Here is a 23,855-nt window from a genome sequence, read left to right on the forward strand (position 1 = left end):
CCTCTAATATACTATTGTGCTCATGACATCAATGACAGCTTTTTGTGACATACTTCCTCTAACACACTGTAAAATACTGACCTAATAAAGGTGCATGCTCTCCATGTTTCTCCTACCTGTAAAGATCATCCTCTGTCCAGGCTGTGTCCCTCCTGCAGCTGCCTCACTGTTTTGCATCATTGTTTAGTTTAGTTACAGTCTGTACATACATCTATATAGTGGGCCCTCTGGGGATAACTCGAGCCCAGCGGTCTGCTCTGTCCATGGGGTCATTTTCGGTTGTCATGCAACCAGTGGTTGTCATGGTGTCACTGGTTGTGTCCTAGTTACATCATAAAAACGGTATGCTTCTGCTATTGAAGCATTTCTATTTGAAAAAAGAAAACACTTCCATACGCTTATTTGAAGCTAATGCACTTGCAGGATTCTTCCAGTTAAGTGGTTTTGGATCAAGCTTAATGAAATATATGTCACTTGTAATGTACATTTACTCCCTATTACTTAACGAAATAGATTGAGATAAAGGAAGAAATACCGCATATCTTATCAGAGAGCTGGTGTAAAAATGGTTTCCTTTCTCTCTTTTAATTTTAGTATAGCGAACAATCCCATTATATTAACTGCATTCTAAAATAGCCTTGGTCTGTGGCTATTCATATTCTCAGACTATGGGATTTCCCTCAGACAAAGCTTGGGAAAAGGCACTCCCCCATCCCCCCTTTAGTTTTCTTGCTTAGTTTCGCTTAATGCGTGGATGCTTATGGGATCATCATTATGTTAACTTCATCCTGGACACGCAACCATTGATCTAAGAATGCCTTTTGCGGTTTGACATAACTCCAGACTAAAACAAATGCATTACAAAATGTCTGTCCTACGGCATTTATTTGTTTCTGGGGAAAGTGGGAAAAGCTGTATTTTGGTAATGACTAATCCCCAATAAATGCTTTTTTTTTTTACTGTGTCTTTGTATATTTTTAAACAAATCACACAGAGTTAGGGCTTTTTTATGAGATCTTCATTTGATAACTTGTTATACTTCTATTAAGTGAAACTGTATAGAAACTCTGTGGAGCTCCTTGGGAAGGCCACTCCCAACAATAAACATTTTTGTTATATCATTGTGTGTTTTCATACCTGGACCTAAACATGTGTAAGTCAAAGGTATTATAGTGTATTAATTATGTATGTATCTATCTAATCATCTGTTTTCTTATTTCTTAGCCTCTGGATTAATACAAGTATGTATTCTTCTTGTGCTCTTCCTGAGCTGCTTTACATTTTCCATCTGGGATCAAAAAAATACAATCTTACATTTTAAATGTGTCATTATCTTATGATGTCGTGGAGTTATTTAAAAAATAATTGATGTGGATACAAATAGAGATAAAAAAGCTGCCAGAATTGTTTATCCGTACAATTCAAGTGTGTTTGTCTGTGGCACACAATAATGAGTTTACATTCACTTAACTCTGCAAGGACATTTATAAGATATTCGGTTATCTTATCTTGATAAAATGCATAAGTAGGCCTATTACTAAGCCATAGTTATCGCATGCATAGTTGTAGTGCATTGTAGTCATATCAATGTGTATTACCTCATTGGGTCACTAGGTGGTTGCAGAGCATCACTTATCCACACTCCACTCCCCCTTCCCATTCCTACTTTTGTTCCATTTTTTTTTTTTGTGAAATGGACTCGCCCATGAGCTGCCCCTTGTGTCTACAACGCCGTCAAGTCAAACAGAGAAAGCAACAGCTGGACAGGAAATGGAATGATTATGCCTTACAAATAAGATATTAGTTAATTGAGAACACCGAGCAATATAATAAGCAAATATAATGAAAGTATTGTCTTGGAGTCACTAAATCAAGAGCATTGAGCAAATTAAATATTGGAATGTACTAAAACAGATCATAATGTCACTGCTCGGTGCACAGAAGGGACAGCTCGTAGTCTACAGCATTTCATGCCGTATCGACGTCTACTGTAAAATTAGCATCTGTCCTTGATTTTGATTTGAGTTTTTTGAGGTAATCTGATTATTCTATCTGCTATTTAATGCAATAAAAAAAGCAATGGTTATGCATTCATTATGACATTTTGCATTATTCAAAGGTTTAAAGATTCAAACATGTAACGATTGTTAACGTCATGCAGAGCTGTAGTGTAGTGGTGCAATGAAAAACCTGGATCACAGGTTCCTCAAACAATGAAATATACATATACAAGACATACAGAAAATACAAATAGGCTACATTAAAAAAACAATACACAAACTGCAAGCTCGGGGAATTTATTGATGCATGCAGAGGACATTATATTGCAGAGAAAATTCAATGTTGAGGAGCTAAAACAATAACCTGAATATTAATGTACCTCAGTCAGACCCCTCCCTAAATACAGCGTCCTTTTCATTGTCTCTTTGTATGACCGTCAAACACGTTGGAGTTTTATTTTGAACATCTTTACAGGAAGTTTAACCGTAAACTGTGTCCGGCTTTACCCCGCTGTGTCAGTCACCATGGTGGCATACAACAGAGCACAGCGGCGGCGGACCTATCTCCACTTTTAGCTCCATTAAAAATGCTAAAATAATGGGATTTCTCAGTGAGTGCTCTCGGGTCTACCTCTCAAAATGGACTTAGGTGTATTACTGACAGGTTAGCAGTTTCGGTCAGCATACTTTTTTGTGTTTGCTGGTGCGTAATTTCTTTCCGTCGCTAGCAAAATGCTGAAGAGACAAGGAATGGCTTTCATGAACGCTGGCTTGGATAAAGGGACATTTTCTGCACTAAGAAAATAACTCCAAAGAGACAGTTTGAGCTGCGGCTTTGTGAGAAGTTTCCTCCCGGTGGGACGGGTGTTGGCAGCCGGTTTCGGGCACAGAGAGACAGACACCCCGAGGAGACTGTCGGCTGTCTGGCTCCAGTCGTGGCCTGGCACTCCCAGCTTATCCGCTAGCATTGGGATCACAAGCGACAAGAATACAGCCAAGACAGCAAGGGGGGGGGGCACTTCTTTTGTTTATATCCGTGGCTCTGGATATTCATAAACACTTATACAGGATAAGGAATTCAATATCCTGCAGACGGTGTCTTCCAAAACAATGGCGTCCTATGTGGATAACAGCTTTCGGCAGGCTGTGATGATGAATCCGGCTGAAAGGACGCAACAGGTCAGAAGACATTATGTATTATACTAATGGAATGTGGTGTAAAAGTGCTCGTATGCGGTGTGCTGCTACTTTACGGCATTGCAACATTGTGTACATCCTGCAACAGTGTGTTTCTGTGTGCAACTGTTGCCATTCAGCTTGTTCAAGTGTTACGTATGGCTACATCCCGCTAAACCCTCTATCAGCAGAGATAATCAAGACTACTTAACATAACAGGAGCTGGAGTCTTGGTGGGAATCTAAGATAATCTTGCAGCAGTGTGTTTGTGCATCCTGCTTTTAGCATTTTAGACTTGTGCAGGTAGTAAAAAGCAGTCCAAACTTGCTGGTGCAAAACAAATTATTCATAAAAATTGTGAATAAGTAGCTTTTATGAGAGACACAGGCTAATCCAAACCTAGCTAATAGCCTTTACTAGCATACCAAAAACAGACCCTACCCTTCCTTATTTGTATCAAAAGGTTTTGCAAACATTTGAAAGTCGTCGGGGTTAAGACTATCTTTGGGGTAGTTTTAGTATAGTTTTGGCATTTACTGAACCACTTAATCGGTCTACTTAAGTTATGTAAAAATAATTAAATAGTGTTTTCTTATTTCTTGTTTTTCAGGAAAACAATCTGAAATCCTTTCTGTCCCGCAGTGTTACAGCAAAGGGGACAGTGTAGGTACAAAGGGCAACATGAAATTAGTTGACAACCATTTAAAGCTGAGCACTGCCAATGCATAATGTCCCGTCCACATTATACATCAGGTTTCTGTGTAGAGTTGTTTATCTTCTGAACATTTAAATCCTGTGGTTTCACAGACACGCTCCTCGTTTTGCATGACCTCCAATAAACAGCTACAGATACATGCACTAAATCCTGGTTAGTTGTGGAGATGGCATCATTTTATTTGAGCCCTGCTTTCACTGCATCTTCAGCATGGCTTTACACACAATGGACAGTCAATCGGCCACCACTTAAACCACTGTGGGCTACAGTTAGTGGCACAGCCGCCTGCCTGTCTATTTGACATTGAGGAAACGATTATGGTGTCATCGTCGGCTTGTTAACAGTACAAGCCCATGGTCTTTACAGCTTTGTGCAGGCTATAATTTGTACCGGTGGCAGATTCCATAATGGTTATGGAAACAGAGACACGGATGAAGAATTTGGTTGGCATCAGTACAGCAATGCTCATCTAAAAGCATTATAGTCTGTATAAGGTCTGAACGTTTGTTATAATTTCTGATGAATCTGAAGTTTAAATTCTCACATGTGTCCATCAAATACAAAATTAAACAAAAATGCCCCTCAAAGCTTCTTTCGGCCAAAAGGAATGTCATAAAAGTCAAATCTTCAACACAATCAATCAACCATTATATGATTGAGCAAATCCTCACATTTACTTATTTTTTGGAGTTGTCGCCCGGGAGAAATTTGACTGAATCTACAAGAAATTGCTTGTATTGTATTCAGTTGTGGAGGTTACATATGTGATTAGTTTCCCACCAAATTGGTGATTTTCTCAGTTGGAAATAGTTGCAGGTAGTTTTGATGATATGTTCCTTTAAATAATTAGAAATAGCCTATCAGTGTTCTTTATTGTTGAGATGAGTGAGGATGTGATTCAGAACTGACATGTGATACAACCTGCACATCCTGCTAACTACCTGAGACAATTACATCCACATGGCTTTCACTGTCATATCTACGCCTGAATGCTTTTAGTGAGACTTTCCAAACATGAAATAATTTCTAATCTAGAACATAGTCTGATTTATAGATACTGAGGCTTGGAGCACACATGGTATGAACCAAGGATGTGTCAATCCATATGCATAACATTTCTGTCAGGAAGTCTTTGAAACTATGATTAATGAATGGAGAGGAGACTAGGACAGTTTGAACACTGACTAAATGAGTTTCAAAATCCTTCACGAAAAGCCTAGTACCCTAAAAAGACATGCACGACTGACTGCATCCAAATATCACAATATCTTTTGACCAAAAAACTCATTTGCAATGACACTTTATGGTTGACTTTATGTGCTTTCTTAGTGGATAACAAATCTCAATTCCAAAAGGACATGCCATCACTAAACTGTAATGCAGCCTTTAAAACCTAGAAAAGACAACACGTCTGACATACAAAATCTAAGACGATATCTTATCTCATATTACAATATCCATCTAATATCAATATATTGCCCTATAAGTCTTTTTGCCCTGGTTTTGAAAAGCAGTATATTCCTGTCTTCTGTGATTGTTCTGCAGTAAAACCAAGGAGACATGTTCATAATAGAAACGTCTTTTCGACTTTAATCTTCATGGTGTTGAATATCTTGTGACTGTGTGGTTGTTTTTCAATAGCAGCACCTTCTCCGGTGTTCTTTTCAAGTGTCTAGCGACCGTGGTGCCTGACTCTGTTTATCCTAATGGTGTTGGCAGGGCCTCTCCGTCGGGATTAGCTAACGGTTAGCGGGATCCGTCTTTATCTGTCCAGTCTGACCACAGTGGGATTGACCCTCTGCCTCGCCCTATTGTCACATGACAGGTTGAATTGCTGCCCACTTGACAGCTTGTGTTCACACTGGTTTTGTCAGTTTCCTCTGCTTGGATTTGGACTGTAACTGGGAGTGCAGTGTGTTTTTCTCTCGGCGTACAAAGCAGGCAATCTGATATTCAGGAGCGCAGAGGGGGCTCTGTAAATTAATGCACCGCTGCACAGTTTTGCAGTTCTGATATGAAATATGATAACATGCAAGGCAATTTCATTTTTAATTTATTTTTTATCTTGAAATTAAATCATTGAGTCATGACTAATATGATTTTTGGTTTTGCTGTAATATTACAGTATAGTTTTAAAGTGCTGTTTACATTTCCCTCCGAAGGATAATATTCCCACAATGCAGCAGCACTATGTACAGTAACATTACAGTATTGCTGTAATACAGGGGGTCCGCCGGGTCTTGAAAAGTATTAAAAGTTGATCAATCAATTTAGCAAAAATTAAGGCTATTAAAAAGTATTAAACAGCATTTCCCAAGGTATTACATGTTGTAGCTTGTTTTCAATAAGTATATAAATGGTCCAAAGAGGTTGTATTCTACAGTCTGCCTGAATGTAATCTTTGTGTAGGTGTGTAGTGTGATTCTGTGTAGTTTATTTATGGTATCCCGTTGGATTTGACGTCATCTGAACAGGACATCGCACGCTCACTGCTTGATAGCGCGAAGGTCTGTTTACGCCGGTTGCTAAGCAACATCGTTATGGGGAAATGCAAGTCTGCGTCCAAATGGTTGGAAGATAAGGAGGAAGGACAATCAATACTTATAGTAAATGTGAGGTAAAGTGTGTCGCCAAGGTAACCGGTTAAAACTCAAAATGGCCATGAGGTCTTAAAATGTATGGAAAGGGTCTTAAAGCATCCCCCACCCTCTGGAACTCTCCACCCCCGAAATCCGCAGCGCCCCAACCCTGGACACTTTCAAAAAAGCCCTCAAAACGCACCTTTTCACAAAGGCTTTCCCCACTATATAGTTAGTTTGATAGGTTTATTTTTCCGCTACTTGCTTGCCCCCCCCCCCCCCCTAACCTGTCTTCCTCTTTTCCCCTACTCCCCCCCCCTACCCGACTTGTAAAGCGACCTTGGCTTTCGTAAAAGGCGCTATATAAATATTATGTATTATTATTATTATTAAAAAAGGTCTTACAAGGTCTTACATTTGACTTCAGGATTCCTGCATATACCCTGCAATATTACAGTATGGTTTTAAAGTAATAATATTCCCACAATGCAACAGCACTATAGTAACATTACAGTATTGGTGTAATTACAGTATGGATTTAAAGTGCTAATATTCCCACAATGCAGCATCATGTACCTACAGTATCACATTGTATTACAAATTCAAAGTAAATGACTGTGGGTAATTAACAGACATTTGTTACAGTGCAACTATAACCTTCTAGACAAAGACATCTCTACCTAATGGTGCTGTTCAGATGATGGATTTCATCATTGTGGACTCAATCCACTGAGGGTTCATGGGGGTTTTATCTGAAAGAGCTTCTCCCCACTGTCTCCCCTTAGGGAGGTCTTTTTATTCTCTGTTCAGAAAGACCGCAGGAGATCGGACACATGATCAGATTTGCAGGCGACACAGTGACAGAGAAACTGCCTCGGAGAGTATGAGTCTATATTTAGGCAGCGCACACTCATGATGATCAGATCCTTTAACTCAATCAATCAAAGATATGGCAGTGGATTCTGTTAGACGCCACAGCATTGCAAAAATGCCACCTTGACATTTTATGCGTTTGTTTCCTTTGCTTAGTAATTTGGACTGTCAGTCAGACAACATAATCTGTAATAAGCCCTCTTTCTAAGTCTGAAAATGTATGTTTGGCTATTAAACAAATCCAACATTAATGATAGTTTCTTTCCTAGAATGCTTGGTCGTTATCAACCGTGACGTAAGGACTGTGTGTGTGAAAGTGGTATCTCTGACATGTTTGTTTGTCAGGTCACTAGGTGGGGGCCGGGCTAGTTGCCGTCCAAACTCCGCTTTGAACTCTGTTTTTCACTTGGAATAGTGTATGCTGCGTGCTTTGAGAAATGCTGGTTCATGTTGTTCCTTATATTTGATTCATGACTGCAAATGCACTTTCATTTCTGTCGTCCATTGGGCTAAACTGAACTGATTTGAACCGTACTTGTAGATTCAGCATTAGTTTATTTAACTGTGGTTCATAAGGAACCATGTTTAGGAAACAACTTAATCAGTAATTAATGTCTCAAATCACTTTCTGTAGTCTTATAGGAACACAAACCTGCACAGGTAAGTCCTTTGTCTTTGAGCGTGTGTGTTGATGTGCACTAAGTGCAGCCCTCTCTCCTCTTGTTTGGCCAGGTGTTAAAGCTAAAGGCCACAAACAACAACAGTCCTCCACTGAGGTGACCCTGCTTCACAGTCACATATCTGCAGGGACAAGCTGCCTACTTTGTTTCCACATATTATTCACAGGAGATCAGCACAAGCCTGCGGTGACCGTACTGAACGAGAGTGAAAACAAATGCATCTGGGCCGGATATTCTTGACCTCAGTGACTTGTTGGGGAGAAAAATAAATCTGAATTTCCAGGCCGTTAGCCCGTCATTACTCAAACTCAAATACAAACGGTGAGGAGTTAAATGGTCCAGCTAAAATAGCAAACATTCAAATAACCAAATACTCCTTTTCAACAACCGTGGCCTCATAGAACAACATTCAATAGAAACATATAACGGCCAAGCATAACAGACCTAGTAAAAAGCTTTTTGTTTTCAAAATATTCTAAAGGAACACAGTATTCACTTAACTTAAGATGAAACTGGGCAATACCTGCAATTTGCATTACAGCAAATAATCTGTATCTTATACAAAAAGTCTGTTTGCAAAAGTTACATTTAATAGGCAATTAGGCGATATTGCATTACATTTCAATTTGAGAAAGTAGCTTTTTGCCACTTTTAATCACATTGTGTTGCTATAGATAAAAACAATATTAACTTGCACTGAAACTATAAATACTGACATAGGGCTGCTCGATTATGGCAAAAATCATAATCTCGATTATTTGGGTCAATAATTGATATCACGATTATTAAAAACGATTATCCATTTACTTTGAAAACACCCATTTATTGGAAAGAAAAGAATTTGAACAATATATGTTTAACAGTTGATTACCCTGAACTTGAAGTATAATTCAACTGAAAAACCAATAAAAAAATAATCGTTTTGTTTCGATTACGTTTTTTTTCATAATCGTTGCACACCAAAATCGTAATTGCGATTTAAAACACGATTTATTGAGCAGCCCTATACTGACATGCTAATAGTTACTTCAGGTTGTAAAATGACTGATGGGCACAGAGCTGCTCCCTCTCAGCATCCTGTCCTGTATGAGCAGCAGGAAGGGGAAAAGCGTCAAGATGCCTTCCTAACTTAAGGCGGAAGAATGACCTGACAACAAAACCTCTTTAACCCCACAACATGTTTTCCTTTTCTGGATCTGGGTGTTGTTTAGTGACTGTCTTCCTATTTGTGTTTGGGCGTTAGAGGCATGTGAACCTTTTTAAAAACAAGAGGCAGGACAGATTTTTTTCTACTCCAGTCGTTATGCTGTAATTTTCCCAGGCAACTCTGGGTTTTGCTACTCTCCCAAAAACTCCCGTCCACTATGTAAATGTAGGCCCTGCTTTGCCATTTTGCTTGCGCTCTGCAGCTTAAACCTTGGAGGAGTAAAGTGATGTCACATGTTATTCTAGTGTTTAACGTGGAGGCTGAGTGCAGGCTGATGTGGTTACACTCAGCGCGGTCACAGTGACGTATTCCTCCCTGTTTAAATACAGGGGAAGATTTTCAGGAAGGGGTAAAAGGAAACAAACACACTGACATACCCACACACACACAGAAGACCAGCAAAGCTCCTGATTGGCTCGTTTAAATCACGCTTTTTATTTCCACTCGTGGTATTGTAATGGCAATAAAGCACTGGTCAGTGGAGCCATAAAAGGTATTGAATATTGTATTAAAATGATCGATTCTCCACTGTTATGACTGTACAGGGAGCAACTGATGAAAAGGTTGAACCTGAAATAATATGAGAGGCCACTTTACTGCTGGAAGATGGCATTTATAGCTGTTTTACAGTTTAATTGAACGGATGAATGTCCCATCGTGGTGAAAAACAAGCCGGGAGTCATTTGCATTGCAGAAACTAGAATACAGCAGGATGTTTGTGTGCCTGTGACTCCCTGACATCTAATAATGAAAAGACCAATCCTGGTGTAGTTTGTGTTTTTAAATGCACCACTGAGATTGGAGTAAGTTAAACAAACTGCGGCTTCACCCCACAAAGCTTGATTTACCAGAAGCGGAGCACAAAACCAAGCTGAGGCGCTTCAATGTCGGCAGTATTTCTACCGCTGTGACATGTTGATACTGATGATGAATAAGGTAGGTTGATATTTAATCGTGAAATATAGATGTAGTTTAAAACGTCACATTCTTTTTCACCATCAAATCAAGTTTTATTTATATAGCACATTTTTAAAACAATTTTTGTTTTGCTGTACATGCAATAAAAACACTCTACTACAATAGCAAACAGAAGACAACAAATTACAACAGCAAAAATAAAAATCACACACAGGGAAATGTGAGGAGTCGTGCTCCGCTCTGACTAGAAGAAGTGAGTTTTAAGTGTAGATTTAAAAACCCCTAGGGTCTGGGCCGACCTCACATGGAGGGGCAGAGTGTCTCAATCTCGGATGATTGAGAAGTAAATATTCTTTGTTTCCTTGTGTTTTCCACAATCAGATGTTGATTGAGTAAATAGGTTTACGGCCCGTCCACACGGCGACGTGCGTTGAAGCTTCAACGCTTCTGCCCATTCACTTTGAATGGGGAGACGTCACGCTTTGCCGAACTGCATTGTGGTTCCGTGGCTTCGCTTTGCTCGCTTCAAAAGTTGAGCAATGTTCAACTTTTCAAGCTTCAACGGAAGCATCAGCCACTCGAATCATAGGCCAGTACAAGCTCTAGCCAATCAAACTGTGTGCTTGTGTGTCCGGGGCGTGAGATTCATGTGATTGGTTGTTGGTCGAGTTTCAGACACGCCCACCGGCAAGCTTCAACGCACGCCGCCGTGTGGACGCTGCGTTAGAGTTGTTTGAGTTGGGATATCATCCTCCTTGCTTGATTTTACTCCATATATGAATGGCACTAGAAATCTGCAGGGAGGATCGGTGGCTGCATTGCATGCTGGTCTATTGAGTCTATTGATTAGAATAAGGAGAGCTTTGTCTACTCAATAGAGTTTCTCATTAAGTCCTGTTTTAGAAATGTAGGGCTGCACCTAATGATTACTCTCTTTAATGATTCATCTTTCCAGGTATTTGAGGTTTTAGAAAATAGGGCACACACGGCTACCGTTTTCTCCAAGCAACATTTAAGAGACCATTCTCTCTTTTTAAAGAAATCACATAACAACCGAGGAACTGTCAGTGAACCTGTAAGTTGAGCTGAGAAGACAAGATAGGTGTGAAATGTGTTTCACTTTAACTGTGCCTGCGGTGGAAGTAACTTTAGATGAATTGTTCTGAGATGTGTGTGTGTGTAAAATAATTCACTGCCAAACAATAAAAGCTTTTTTAGACCGTGTTTAAGGCGGATACTTCCTCCGGAGGAAGTATGTGATTTTGCCAAGTCTGCAAGAGTATACATGAAACCTTCGGCAGAATCATACCAGTGTTCCATTTCAAACAATAGAGGGTGAGGAGAGGAAGTAACACCAATTTTTTTTTAAAAAGTATATCGAGAACCCGTATCCTGGCTTTTGAGCTACCTTCTTCTTTCTGCTTTTATATTCTGATCTTCAACATGTAGGGCTCACTCCAGGTTGTGTGATTCATGTTGTAGTTTCTTTCATTTATCGGGTTGAAGCTTCCATTCCTGTACGTTTGCAAGATTATAAATAGAGAAAGAATGCCCTTTTAGTTTTGATTGCATGTAAACTTTTAGTGCAGTTTAGATTGAACCCTCTGGTCCCTTTGGCGGTCTGCATGATGCATGACATGCCCCCATAGCTTTATATTTTCTGATGAAACAGGACAGTGCCTGCAGGGTCACACTGTACATGCCACTGAATCCCACACATTATAAAGTCAAAGGCATGTTTGAGTTCCTTATGTTTCGCATTCCTTGAGATATTTTTAAAGCAAAGAAAAACAGCTCTGGATTCAAGGCTCCAGAAATTCCATTGGCCTTCACAGCAGAAGGCAGTAGACCTCATCCCACCGAGCGACCACAGTCTTTACATAACTTAGCCCGAGACCCACTTGGCTGCTTGCAGAGCTCAGAGAATAAACCGTTCCTGACGTGCGATATTTACACGACTGCTATTGAGTTACGCTACATGCTGCGGCTGGCATTAACCAGTTAAACGCCACGGCCCCGCGGGAGGGGGCAAAACGCAACATCTTGCAAGAAACAGCGTCTGAGGGCTTCTTAACCATTTAATAAACTATGAATGTGTCATACTCACTTAACGGGAAGAAACTCAGCTTTCAGACAATACTAACCATGTCTAGCTAAATGAAACAAAAGGGTAATAACAAAGGCTCTGAATTAGCCCCTAACGCAATTAGCACAGAACTCAAGGTAAAATACCCTTATTACTTATCATATCTGCACAAACAAGATATCGATTAGCAAGCTGAGATTCCACAGATTCCAGACGTATAAGTATCATCACTGAGCGATCAGAACTCGCGACATGGGAAGCAAAACCAGACATCAGTGGTTTTCACTATAAGTCATGTTTTCTTTTGGATGGACACTATAATTATTTTACTATGTTTAATCTGAATTTACTTTAAAATAAAAAAGTTCTATATTAATTCTGACTTTTCTACATCCAACTCACAGGTTTATCATTGCTTTGAGAAAAAATATGATTAATTTACCCCTTTTAGAAGTGAAGATATAGTCAATTGTTCTGGGAATGTCATTTAAAGGCCCGTCCACACAGCGGCGTTGGAAGCTTCTTCCCATTCACTTTGAATGGGGTGACGTGACTTTTCGCCGAACTGCATTGTGGGAAGCAGAGCGGAGCTTTCCTGGCGTTTCAGGCTGCAAAAGTTGAGCAATGTTCAACTTTTGAAGCTTCTGAAGCTTTCGGTGGAAGCGTCAGCCAATCAAATCATATGCCAGTACAAGCTCCAGCCAATCAAACCGCTGCTTCTGTGTCTGGGGCGGGAGATTCATGTGATTGGTTGTTGGTCGAGCTTCAGACACGCCCACCGGCAAGCTTTTTCCAAAGCCGCTGTGTGGACGGGCCGTAAGAGCTTCATTCCTAAAGGAGATGTTGGAAATTCCAGGTTTTTGGAAGACGCATTACAAGAAAAGATCGATAAAGAAAAAAACGTGCTTCATACATTTTCTGTAATCTGTAAATGGTCAATGATGTAAACAACTAGCAGCCTCTTTGGGTGAATTTGTATTTTCCCCCAGTCCCACGCACTACATGCTCACTCTGGTGAATAATCTGCAGTATAATCCGCCCTCTTGGGGCAGTGCTCAGACATGCAGTGGATCAGATGGAGAGCTGATTAATTTGTGTGATTAGCGATCTCTAAATCCCATTCAGTATACGGCTTCGCCACGCAGCTCACACTTATTTACAGTATTTGTAACAATGGCACAGAATGACTGCTGCTGTTGCTAAGGCTGCTTATACCCACAATTATAATGCTATTGTCTTGTGAGATTTTAACATGAGGATTAATAAGTGAGAGCAGGGCTACATGTGCTTACAGCCTTTTACAAAATGAATATTTTCAATCTTTCATAAGAGGGAGAAATGAATGCTTTCATGCGTAGATTGCAGTTGGTTAAACTCGTTGTGCAGACCTTTTCACTATGAGTTTCATCAGGCATATACTGTATATCTGCTTCCTAACTAGAGCCAGCTTCATTAACACCATGCCCTGGGGGACTGCTCACCTAAGACTTTCACATATTCATCAGCGAGGTACTGGTAGCTTCCACCACTGCACTGAAAGTACTTTTGCTGCTCATGTATCCGTTTCTATGTTCCTGCCAATGCTGCAAATCTATACCTGTCCCTTAGGATATTAATGCACCTGCAAATATTCAAAACATGTGTAGTGTTGTTTTTCATTTTCCTTCCCCTTCCTTTTTGCTATGTTGATGTTTCACTCACACATTCATTTGTTTTTATTGTCTTAAATTATGCTGTGGTGCTTTTATGACTTCTTAACATGTGGGTTCATTGATCATTGTACGCCTCCTATATGGATGTCTTATTGTTTTGTAAAGCACTTTGTCTGTGAAAAGCGCTTTATAAATAAACTTTACTTACTTACTTACATTGGTTAATTGCCACACTTGTTAAGATTGAAGCCACACAAGTGATCTCCTCCCACCAGCCAATGGTGTCTGTATGCAAAATGAACCGCCCCTTTCAGTGTAAACACAGATAGGGCTGGTGTGTAAAGGGAAAGTGGGGGATCATGGGAGACGTTTGATAACATTATCAGTCACATTATTATTATTATACTTTGTTTTTATTGAACATAATTGCACTGAATTCCAAACGTACATAATGTCATTTAACTTTGACATTCGAAAATACAATTTCAATTTGCATCCACATGTTGAGGCGCAACGGGCAACTCAAAAATGAAATAAAAATAAAAAACGACTGTCCAAAAGAGCCCTTGTCGGGAGTTTCAATCTCAATGGTTTCCTGGATTATCTTGTTCAATGTGTTTTTCTTCTTCTCTATATAATGTCCATCCTTTCCACTGGTCTTCCATTTTTGGTAGACTTAGTCTCAACCGATGTGTCAGTTTTTCCATTATGTAGATTTCCTCTATATCTCCATCCATTGTCCTTGGGTAGGGATATCCACTTGCCCCCATATCAGTCACATTATTCACAGGTATCTTTGACCTAATGGATAATTTAACATTTTTGTTTTTGAGGACTCAGTGTCAAGCCATGATGTTGACTCGTAACACTGTTTGCCGGATGGACCTTTGATCCTAATGTGTCCCGTCCTGCCTCGTGCAAACCGTGGTTTATTAACAGCTGTGGTGGAGGTAGGCAGGTGAAAACGCGCATTGAGAGCTAAAAGAGGTGATTCATTACAATGCAAGTATGAGCAGAAACATCTGTCTTTGCTAATGGATGCTTGTCTCAAAAGTGAAAACTGCTGCAGCAGCACATTGAGTTCTGCAGGTAGGAACATGCAGCATGTTGGACAGCCGGGAACAAACAGGGGAAAATAGCCCCTTTATAACAATGTTTCCCCCATTTTATAAATCGGTGATTCGGACTGCTGTTGTTCCACTTCCTGCACACGGTGGAGCAGATCGGTGTCTTGGTGAAACGTTATCTTTGTAATTGGTCCCTGGGGGTTTGTCTAACCTGCGGCTGGTCACGTTTCCCACTCTGCAGCCCTCTGTCCCTCCGTTGCCCATCAGGGAAAATGATGGTTCATTACCCAAGGTCTGGACGTAATCTGATTCTCTCTGGAATGTTTGACAGTTTCTCCCCTGCTTCGTGCTTTTTGGAAGAAGGGGATAATTATCTTAGCTTGAACTGAAACAACGGTTACCATTCAGACCGCTTGGGTGCCAGTCTGACATTATCGGGATGATCTATCCTTCTCTTAAACCAGATAGCTTGTGTGTGTGTGTGTGTGTGTGTGTGTGTGTGTGTGTGTGTGTTTCCAGATCTTTCAACCTCCAGGAAAGGTCTGTAGAAACACATTTATTTCTGTGATGCAACCTTGCCCTTTAGCCCACTTGACATTTATTTCACTCTGGTGACATTGTGGTAGGCGTTCTCTCACCATTCGAGCACTAATTCCTCTCTAAATACTATGATGTCAGTTACAGCCCGGCATAATTTATTAAACGTCGTTAGTCCACCGGCGCCTCAGACCTTGACCGGGCTAATTGACACATCGCCTCGGTTGACCTCAAAGTGCCATCCTCTGCCAGGCGTTTTCCCATATGGCCCGATATTTCCGTCGTACTCAAACTGCTCCTGCTGAGAGCAAACCCTTTACATTAATCATTCAAGAAACGGCTTACACAATCCCCCATGAGAAGCTAATGTGTGTGCAGTCTCCTTATAGCAGTATTTGTGATTGAGTCATGTGTTTAGCTCCACATTTTCATAATAAAGTGGAACATTTCACTGCATTATTGATTCAAATGGACTATCATCATTACATCATACATATTGCTAATGTGATTCTGTGTTAGAAGTGACTAGTTGTTAAGCGTCGCTCATCACTGCCGATGCATCAGACACTGCTGTATATGTGGGACGTGAACATTTGAGATGATGAGACATGATTCAACTCTAGGACAGAGAATAATGGCTGATGACGGAAAGATTTTCTCCCCAAAAATCTACATTTTCAAGTGTTTCTCATTCAGTGGAAATGAGTCCATTGTAACTGACAACAGTTCCTAAATTCCCACGTTACAATCATTTGACAGTGGTTTTTCATTTTGTCGTAATTAAGTTTGGCTTTTGTTCTTGCTTACCATTCTAATAATGCATATGAGTTGTCAAATGTATAGCTCTTTTGTAAATGTCACATTTTTTACGCTTAGAGAATTACTCTTTGCTTAATATCCATATCCATGGACAAATGTCAGTTTACTGCCATTCAAATAAAAATAAAACTACCACTTAGCACTTACACATTGTAAAACAAACTTGTCAGACTGATTTTAAAGGTTGCATTGTTCATGGTTGTTTTGTCATTCAATCAGTTTGTGGAAAAACACGAGTGGACTTGGCAGGATTGACCTATGACAGATTAACACAATTGTTTAAACACATTTGTCACCATGTGAATATTCATTGTGCCATGTTCTATGGTATATTTAACTTAGCACTGTCGGTAAGTGCTGTTAAAAGTCACACGAGATATGTGACTCACATTGGGACAGCGTTCATGTGATGCTTTTGTCGCTCTGCCCACCTGTTAGGCCTGACTGCCTGTGGCTTTTTTATTATTGTGCTATATGAAGACTGCATTTGATTTATAATTGGAGGGAAAGATGCAGGCCGTTCATGCATGCTTCCCTATAGGCCCGGCTGCAATTGTGGTGCAGACCCAACACAATGACTGCCTGTTACTTCCAGCTTCTGCTTGTCAAAAACACTTAAAATCACACCAATTATTTTGTCGCTGCACTGGGAATGGCTGTTTTAGTTAGATTGTACCAACTGCAGTTGTACTCATGCCAAGTATTTAAACAAAGACTTGTATTATAGCCCCAAAACACACGAGTTACAATCTAACATATAGATATATTTTATAGAACAGTATAACTAATTGCATTAAAACAACCACATTTGAGAAGTTTAACATTTTTAACACTTGCTGTTAAATAGGAATAAGATAAGATGAACCTTTATTAATCCCCGAGGGGAAATTCAGTTGTACAAAGCAGCAACAGGGTAAGCGTGAAAAAACAGGACAGCAAAGATTCACACGGATTAATAAAATGAAAAATAAATAAAATCAAGAAAAAAGACTATGAAATAGGAGATATGCTGAAGTAACTCTCAGCATATGTACATATTTGGTCATCTAAGTTATAAAGTACGGAATAAGTTAAAGTGACAAGTGAAAATGGACATCTGTACACATAGTGACATATCTATCTACCTACCTATCTGTCTACTAATAATAATATGTTAACATGGGTTGTGGAAACAGTGTATACTTATGTCCAGTGATTTAATTGTATTTCTGTCACATAATAGCTTGCAAGTGCAACAGCCATTTTTTATATTTGTGATCATGCACTTTGAAGACAATTAAATAGGTTCATTTTTATGAAAGACAATTTCCACATAGTGCCAATAACACCATACATCTCAAGCAGTAACTAGCAAATACAAATTGCAAATTACAGTTTATTGCAAAACTAAAGAAGATTGAACCAAGCAAAATAAAATCATAATACAAGTTGAAGGAAACGGTAAGGGCAAAACAAACGCGGCATGTATCCTTAAGACTAGAAAAAGCGATGCCAAGGAAAGGGAAAACCTTAAATTGTGACAAGCCCCTCCAAAGATAACAATCACAATGGGTCGCCATGTTTCTTTTGTAAAACATCCTCAGGATATAGGCTGAAGTCCCCGTCTGTCTGGAGCTTAGGTCTATTTTAGTCTGAGTGGAGTGAAAGGCCTTGGGTGGGATCATAAGGCAACTCTGTAAACAGGAAACTTCCATTCAAGACGAGGCAAGCCGGGCGTACCGATGTGGTTCAGATACACGAGAACACTGTCATGAATTACTGAGTCGTGCTACTCTCCGCAGTCCTTCAAGATCTCTCTACTGCACTTTACTCAGAACTGATATTAATGTGTACTTGAAGTGATTATACATGACTTTCCAATAGAGAATCTGTCCTTATATGCTTAAGCAGCTCTCACTTCCCGCTATCTCTTAGTCGCTGTTCTGACCTTAACCGGCAGCTCAACAGATACATCATCAGCTCACATTAACCAAATGGCTTTTTGTCACTTGCTTTGGAAAACATAACAGCGTCGTTGTCCCCTTTTTAGATGCAAGATTTACAGCTTGACATTCACAGCCTTGGAGACAAAAAGGTGAGGAGTCACACCTATCACGTGCAGGCGGTCGACCCCCCCCCCCCCCCCCCCACACACACACATCCCAATCCCCATCTATTTTGATGGCAAGTGATGAAAGAGCAAGGATGACAATGTTGCCTCGATACCAACAAAGACTGCTGGCTCGCTCCCAGCTCAGAGGGAACATGCTGTTCATGTGCCGATAGAGAACCTCTGGAACCTCTCCAAACATGAGACCACTGCCACTGCCAAGGTTGCATTTAAAGTAGTTAAGGAATTTGCTGTGCCACTTTGCCAGATTGGAAACAGTACGGTAAGTCATCTCTAATTAAGAAACATGTTTGAATTCGGTCGCCTGCACCTGTTTTGACGTGGCAAATGAAGTCACTTGCTTATACTAATTGCATGTGTAATGCAGTAGGAGTTTATAATGGACATATGGGTAATATTTCTTCATTTTTCATTGTATGGTTAGAAGATGTCCACATCCTTTTTCTTAAAAGAATAGGATGTGGAGGTGTTTTGGTACAAAAAACATCACATTTATGGGAACAAAAATCTCAAAAGCATCTGATTAGTACATGCTTGCGTACAAGTTGAGAGGGACAAACCTGCAAAAAATGTACAAAGGATACATTTCAGACAAGACAACATCTGTTAACATTACCTCAATGTCTTGCATCTTTCCCTCTGGGACTGTTTTGCAGTGAAACTTTCTGAAAAACATCAGAGTATGTTACCATAACAACAGATTGTACACACGATTTCAAACCAGAAAACAAACTCCAATGTCCCTGTGGCGACCAGAGAGTGTGTGGCCTTGAGGCTCAAAGAGAAATCTGGCTCCTGTGAAAGCAGTCCTCGTATTGAAAGAGTTTCTCTGGTTGTTCCCTAGCAACCAGAGGAGCATTGTAATGCTGCAATTACATGGTGCAGTAACCCATAGGAGAAAACAGCACGGATTTAAAAATATTGATTATGGAATCCCATAAATATTTCAATGGGTTTAATGGCCGAGGGAACCGACCAAATGAACGCAGTTACAGGTTAATATTGAACCCAGGCAGAGTTGGGAATCTGTGTTATTTTTCGCCCATTGTGGAGCTCTGGGGGGGGGGGGGGATTTCATTAGTAGCTCTCCTCAAGCCTTTAGCTTTAAGTTAATTGGACAGAAGAAAGGGGGGAAGATAGCATTTCTGGTTCATTTAGGCCACCAAGCAAGCCCCAGGAAGATTAAAGCACATCCCCACTTTCTCCGCCCTTGCCTTTGCTCCTTGTTTTCCCTTTGAGCTCCGATGAATTGATCTTTATATGATGTTGCGTAACTTTGTGATGATTGCGCTGCACCTCTTTGAGGCCTTTGTTTGAGCGAGATGGAGCGGGTTTCATTTGGCCAGACAGTTGCCTTTGTTCCCGGAGGACAGACCTGCTACGATGAGGTTCAATGACGGAGCTGAGAGGTCTCTTTGTGTCCAGTATCGGCTGAGTCCACCGTTGAATTTTGAGCAATTGTTGTGGCTGCCTGTTTACTGTATGGCTAAAATAAATACTGTGGTCTTACCAACATATCATGATGATTAGTCTTCACTGTTTCTACTGTCCCCTTTAATCATTTTGAAGAGCCATTGCACCAGCTTTCAACACATTGTAGCAGAAGAGAAACCTTTATTATTCCCAAGATGACATACTTTGTTTTGCTCAGGGATCCTCAGTGTAGGGATAGGGTTATCAGATGATTACGGTTACTATGCCACGTGGAACTGCCGTGATGGGACACTTGCTGAATCCTTTCAATGGCAACCAAACACTTCTGTGAGTGAACAAAACAAAACACAGTATCGATGGTAGCTTGGTTATTTAAATACAGCTTGGTAAAGGTATGATGTCCTGTGTCGTGTTTTTCTCTGACCAATCGGTGATCTGCATGTTTTAACTGATACTGGATTATCTTACTATCTGCAAACCTTGAATGAGGTGGTGCCAAAAAAAAGTACCACATATTATCCAGGACTTTTGTTAATGGGTAACCTAAAAAGAAAGAGTAGAATGGAGTTAGGTTATGGCTTACCATGCAGTGGAAATACAGCACTATATATCTTGTGTGTTTTTTGTAACAAATTGTAAAAATATAACTCATACCCTAAAACAGGAATAATGATTATGAATTGTGCAGACCAGTAGTAGATGCAGTATGTTTCTCTCAGGCTGTGTTTATAGTTGGGTACGGTGGCTGGCTCTGAATGAGGCTTTGGTCAGAGCTGCGGTTGTCATATCATTTGGTGTAAAATGTTGTCTTTTGTCTGTCCAGACGAATAAAGGATCTCACTGTTAAACTTATTAGATCCAAAAACAAACTGTGTTAAAGCTGATAGGGACATGATTAATTGCACTTTGGCGATAACAAAATGGAAAGGTGAAGAAAAAAACTAAATATTTCTAAACCCCTGGGATTTGTTCAAGGCAGACATGAACAGTTGACTAATTTCATATTTAAAGTTGTATTTAAAGGTAGGGTAGGTACGAATGGAGAAACCAGCTCGAGTGCGCTAGAATTTGAAAGTACGCAACCGAAAAAAATCTGCCCCTTCCTTACAGAGCCCCTCTTCGAACACACGAACGTGCACATGACCAATGAGGGCACGAGATAAGTTTGTGCACAGATGGAAGACTGACAGGCAGGTAGGCCATCCAGTTATTTTAGCCGGGCCGGCTCAGATGATTGGTCGTGCTTTTTACAGCGCCAAGGCTTCCACAGATGAAAGGTGTTTTATGTATTTATTGTCATTTAATATATAAATTGCTATCGGGATGTTAAGAGCATTCCATGGAATATAACAAAAAGTGTTTCTGAAGTGATTTACCTACCCCACCTTTAAAGCAACTTAAATCAATATTTTTATAAAAGCTATGTATCAAATGACAAAGGGTCACTCATAGCGATGAACCTTCAGATAGTTATTACCCGAATCTAGATCCTCTAGGATTTACTGACCTTTATAGCGAGGTTCAGTTTATTGTTTAACTCTCCGAATCCCAACGTGACTGTTTTGGTTCAGTGTCTTCCTTGATAAACGTTGTTTTCGGGAACAGCATGCAGCCAAAAGGGAGGCAGCTAAAAACCCAGTTTACACTATCTGCAGCAGAGCACCAAACAGTGACCAGGTGCCTCAGAGAAACTTCATTCTCCTCATCTCACACACACAGAGTTTAATCCACGATCCTTTAATTTATTCTTGTAAAGCCGTTGATAGCTTTGACTTCTTGCCCTGTGTGACAGCACTCTGGTATTATGGGGTGTGACCTAGTCAGCTAATATTATTCAGTGTTAATTAGATCTCTGTGACATCCTCTATCAGTGCGGCCTGGCTAATATGTAGATAAAATGGCACCATACGGATGCAGGAAAGTAAACTCTTACAACTTGTTTTTACCCTCAAGGACAGCAGCGAGTGCAGCATTGTGTCCTCACTGTGTTTACTGCATTAGTAATCAGTACATATGCTCAAAGCAATAAACCACCCTTATTCCCTTTGTGCCGTACTTCTTTCTATACATCACACTGTTGTTATTAAGTGAATTAATAAAGTAGCTCTCCCTTAGTGCTGACCACTTCATTCTCCTCATAAATAATTTCCTCTCTTATCCCGTAACTTAGAGCAACTCTCCTCCTCAGGTACAAGAGTGACTCAGGTATTTGTGTTACTCTGCGGAAATAGAGAGGCCTTTTCCCTCCCATCATCACTGATAGGAAGGGGTCTGCGTCACATCAGAGATAAGGCAGGGGGCCCTAGTGCAGCAAGAGGATTGTGAAACGTTCTCACTAGGGATGTCCCGATCACCTTTTTTTGCTCCCGATCCGATTCCGATCATTTGATTTTGACTATTTGCCGATACCGATTTTTCCCGATCCGATCTTTATGCAATGCATTAAGAGAAAAAAAAGAAAAAAAGCATTCAAGTTGTCCCTTAAGGTTATTTTTTTATTTAAATTGGATATTCTATCCAACATGGATATAGCTTCTTTCTTTCACAGCAGCATTGGATCAGTTCAGTTGTGCAGCATTGGATCAAAACAAAATAAAGCTTATCAGTACTCGTTAGCGTACTGCTACAATTAGACACCTGCTCACTTTGTTGCCAGATTTGAGAGAAATAAGCAACCAGGTCTATGAAGACAAGCCCCAAAGAAGCAACACATACATGATGTTGTGTAATTTGAAACCAAAACTAAGGCCTCAGGATGACTTTAAGACTTGAACATGGTCATTTTTGTTTTGTACCATTGAATACAAAATAAAATAAAAAAAATTCAAAAAAAAAAAATCTGATCCCTCATTTTTTTCTCCCGATTCCGATCTTTTGAAAATCACGTGATTGGCTCCGATCCCCGATCACGTGATCGGATCGGGACATCTCTAATTCTCAGCTGAAAAAAAAGTTTTTTACTAGCTTGTGCTGATTTACTATCATCCTGCCATCAGTGTGAGATAGGAAGCAATATGTTTTTCTCGACACATTCTTATCATGTGAAAGATACAGTATATCTCGTCATGCCACGATGATACTCGAGCAGACTCTTTATTTATCACAGTATTTATCTTGTGTGGTTGCTCAACGTCTGAAGTGGCACTAAAGATACACACATGCCTCCAAAGCAGCATCTGTGTTGCAGCTCTGAACAAAGCAGATGGGTTGAAGAGGTCACTTAACCCTGAACCTACATTTGGACATGCCTACTGCTAAGACAAATTGGTATGCAGACTTTTTGTTCAACAACATCCTCTTGAATTCCTGCACAATGCCTACAAAATACTAAGTCATATAAATCACTATCTGCTGCTACTTCTGCAGTCTAGCATGCAACTACTTTGCATGCTTCAAGAGGCCGAGTGTGTTATGGTTCTTGATGGTTTTATATTGGCAGGCAGCTCAAGTAGGTGCTGTTAAGCTCATTCACATGCCTCCCTGAGTCCTGTTCCAGCCAGTAACTATGTCCTGAGCATGGTGGGAAATAAATGGCCGTTCCCAAGTGCCTTTTCAATTCTGTCTGTGACTGCGACGTTGTTCCCCTCCAACAGCCACTTCAACAATCGTTCAGAGGTGTAATTCTACTCAATAAATTATATCAAGCAGGTGTAGAAGTGAAAGTGGAGGCGGTCTGGTTGCATTAGGCGACTTCCTGTAGACACAGAAGACTCCCATCTAATTCTGAAACCCTTCTGAGCAGGTGGCAGTGGATGTGTGATTGTTTGTGCAGCACTTAAATCAGCTTCTGAGGAAGAAGGAGACAGAGCCATGTGCTCTGCTAGCTTAATTCGTTTGGCTAACACCAAGTGCCTAATGCTAATAACACTGCTAATTAGCTTTGTGTAGTATGTGCCAACTTAATTCATTCGGTTTTAAAGTAGTCCTACTGGTGGCAAAACATTCAGGAGATTTGTCTTAATTTTCCAAAAGGATTTAGACACATACTTGATGCTTTTCTTC

The 23,855-nt window shown here is 40.2% G+C and overlaps 1 protein-coding gene across 6 annotated transcripts in view; it reads left to right on the forward strand.

Moving 5' to 3' along the window:
* The first annotated feature begins 2,524 nt into the window (after window positions 1-2,524).
* The window catches only part of rapgef2b (Rap guanine nucleotide exchange factor 2b), a 132,629-nt gene continuing 111,298 nt past the window's right edge, over window positions 2,525-23,855 (forward strand). For all 6 annotated transcript variants that reach the window (XM_079668895.1, XM_079668892.1, XM_079668896.1 and 3 more), the window contains exon 1: window positions 2,525-3,179. In XM_079668895.1, the coding sequence (XP_079525021.1) occupies window positions 3,111-3,179 (69 nt within the window). In that variant the 5' untranslated portion in view covers window positions 2,525-3,110. The remainder of the gene's footprint in view (window positions 3,180-23,855) is intronic.

This window comes from Notothenia rossii (assembly GCF_949606895.1).
Source record: "Notothenia rossii genome assembly, chromosome: 3".
In the NCBI taxonomy this organism is placed as follows: Eukaryota; Metazoa; Chordata; class Actinopteri; order Perciformes; family Nototheniidae; genus Notothenia; species Notothenia rossii.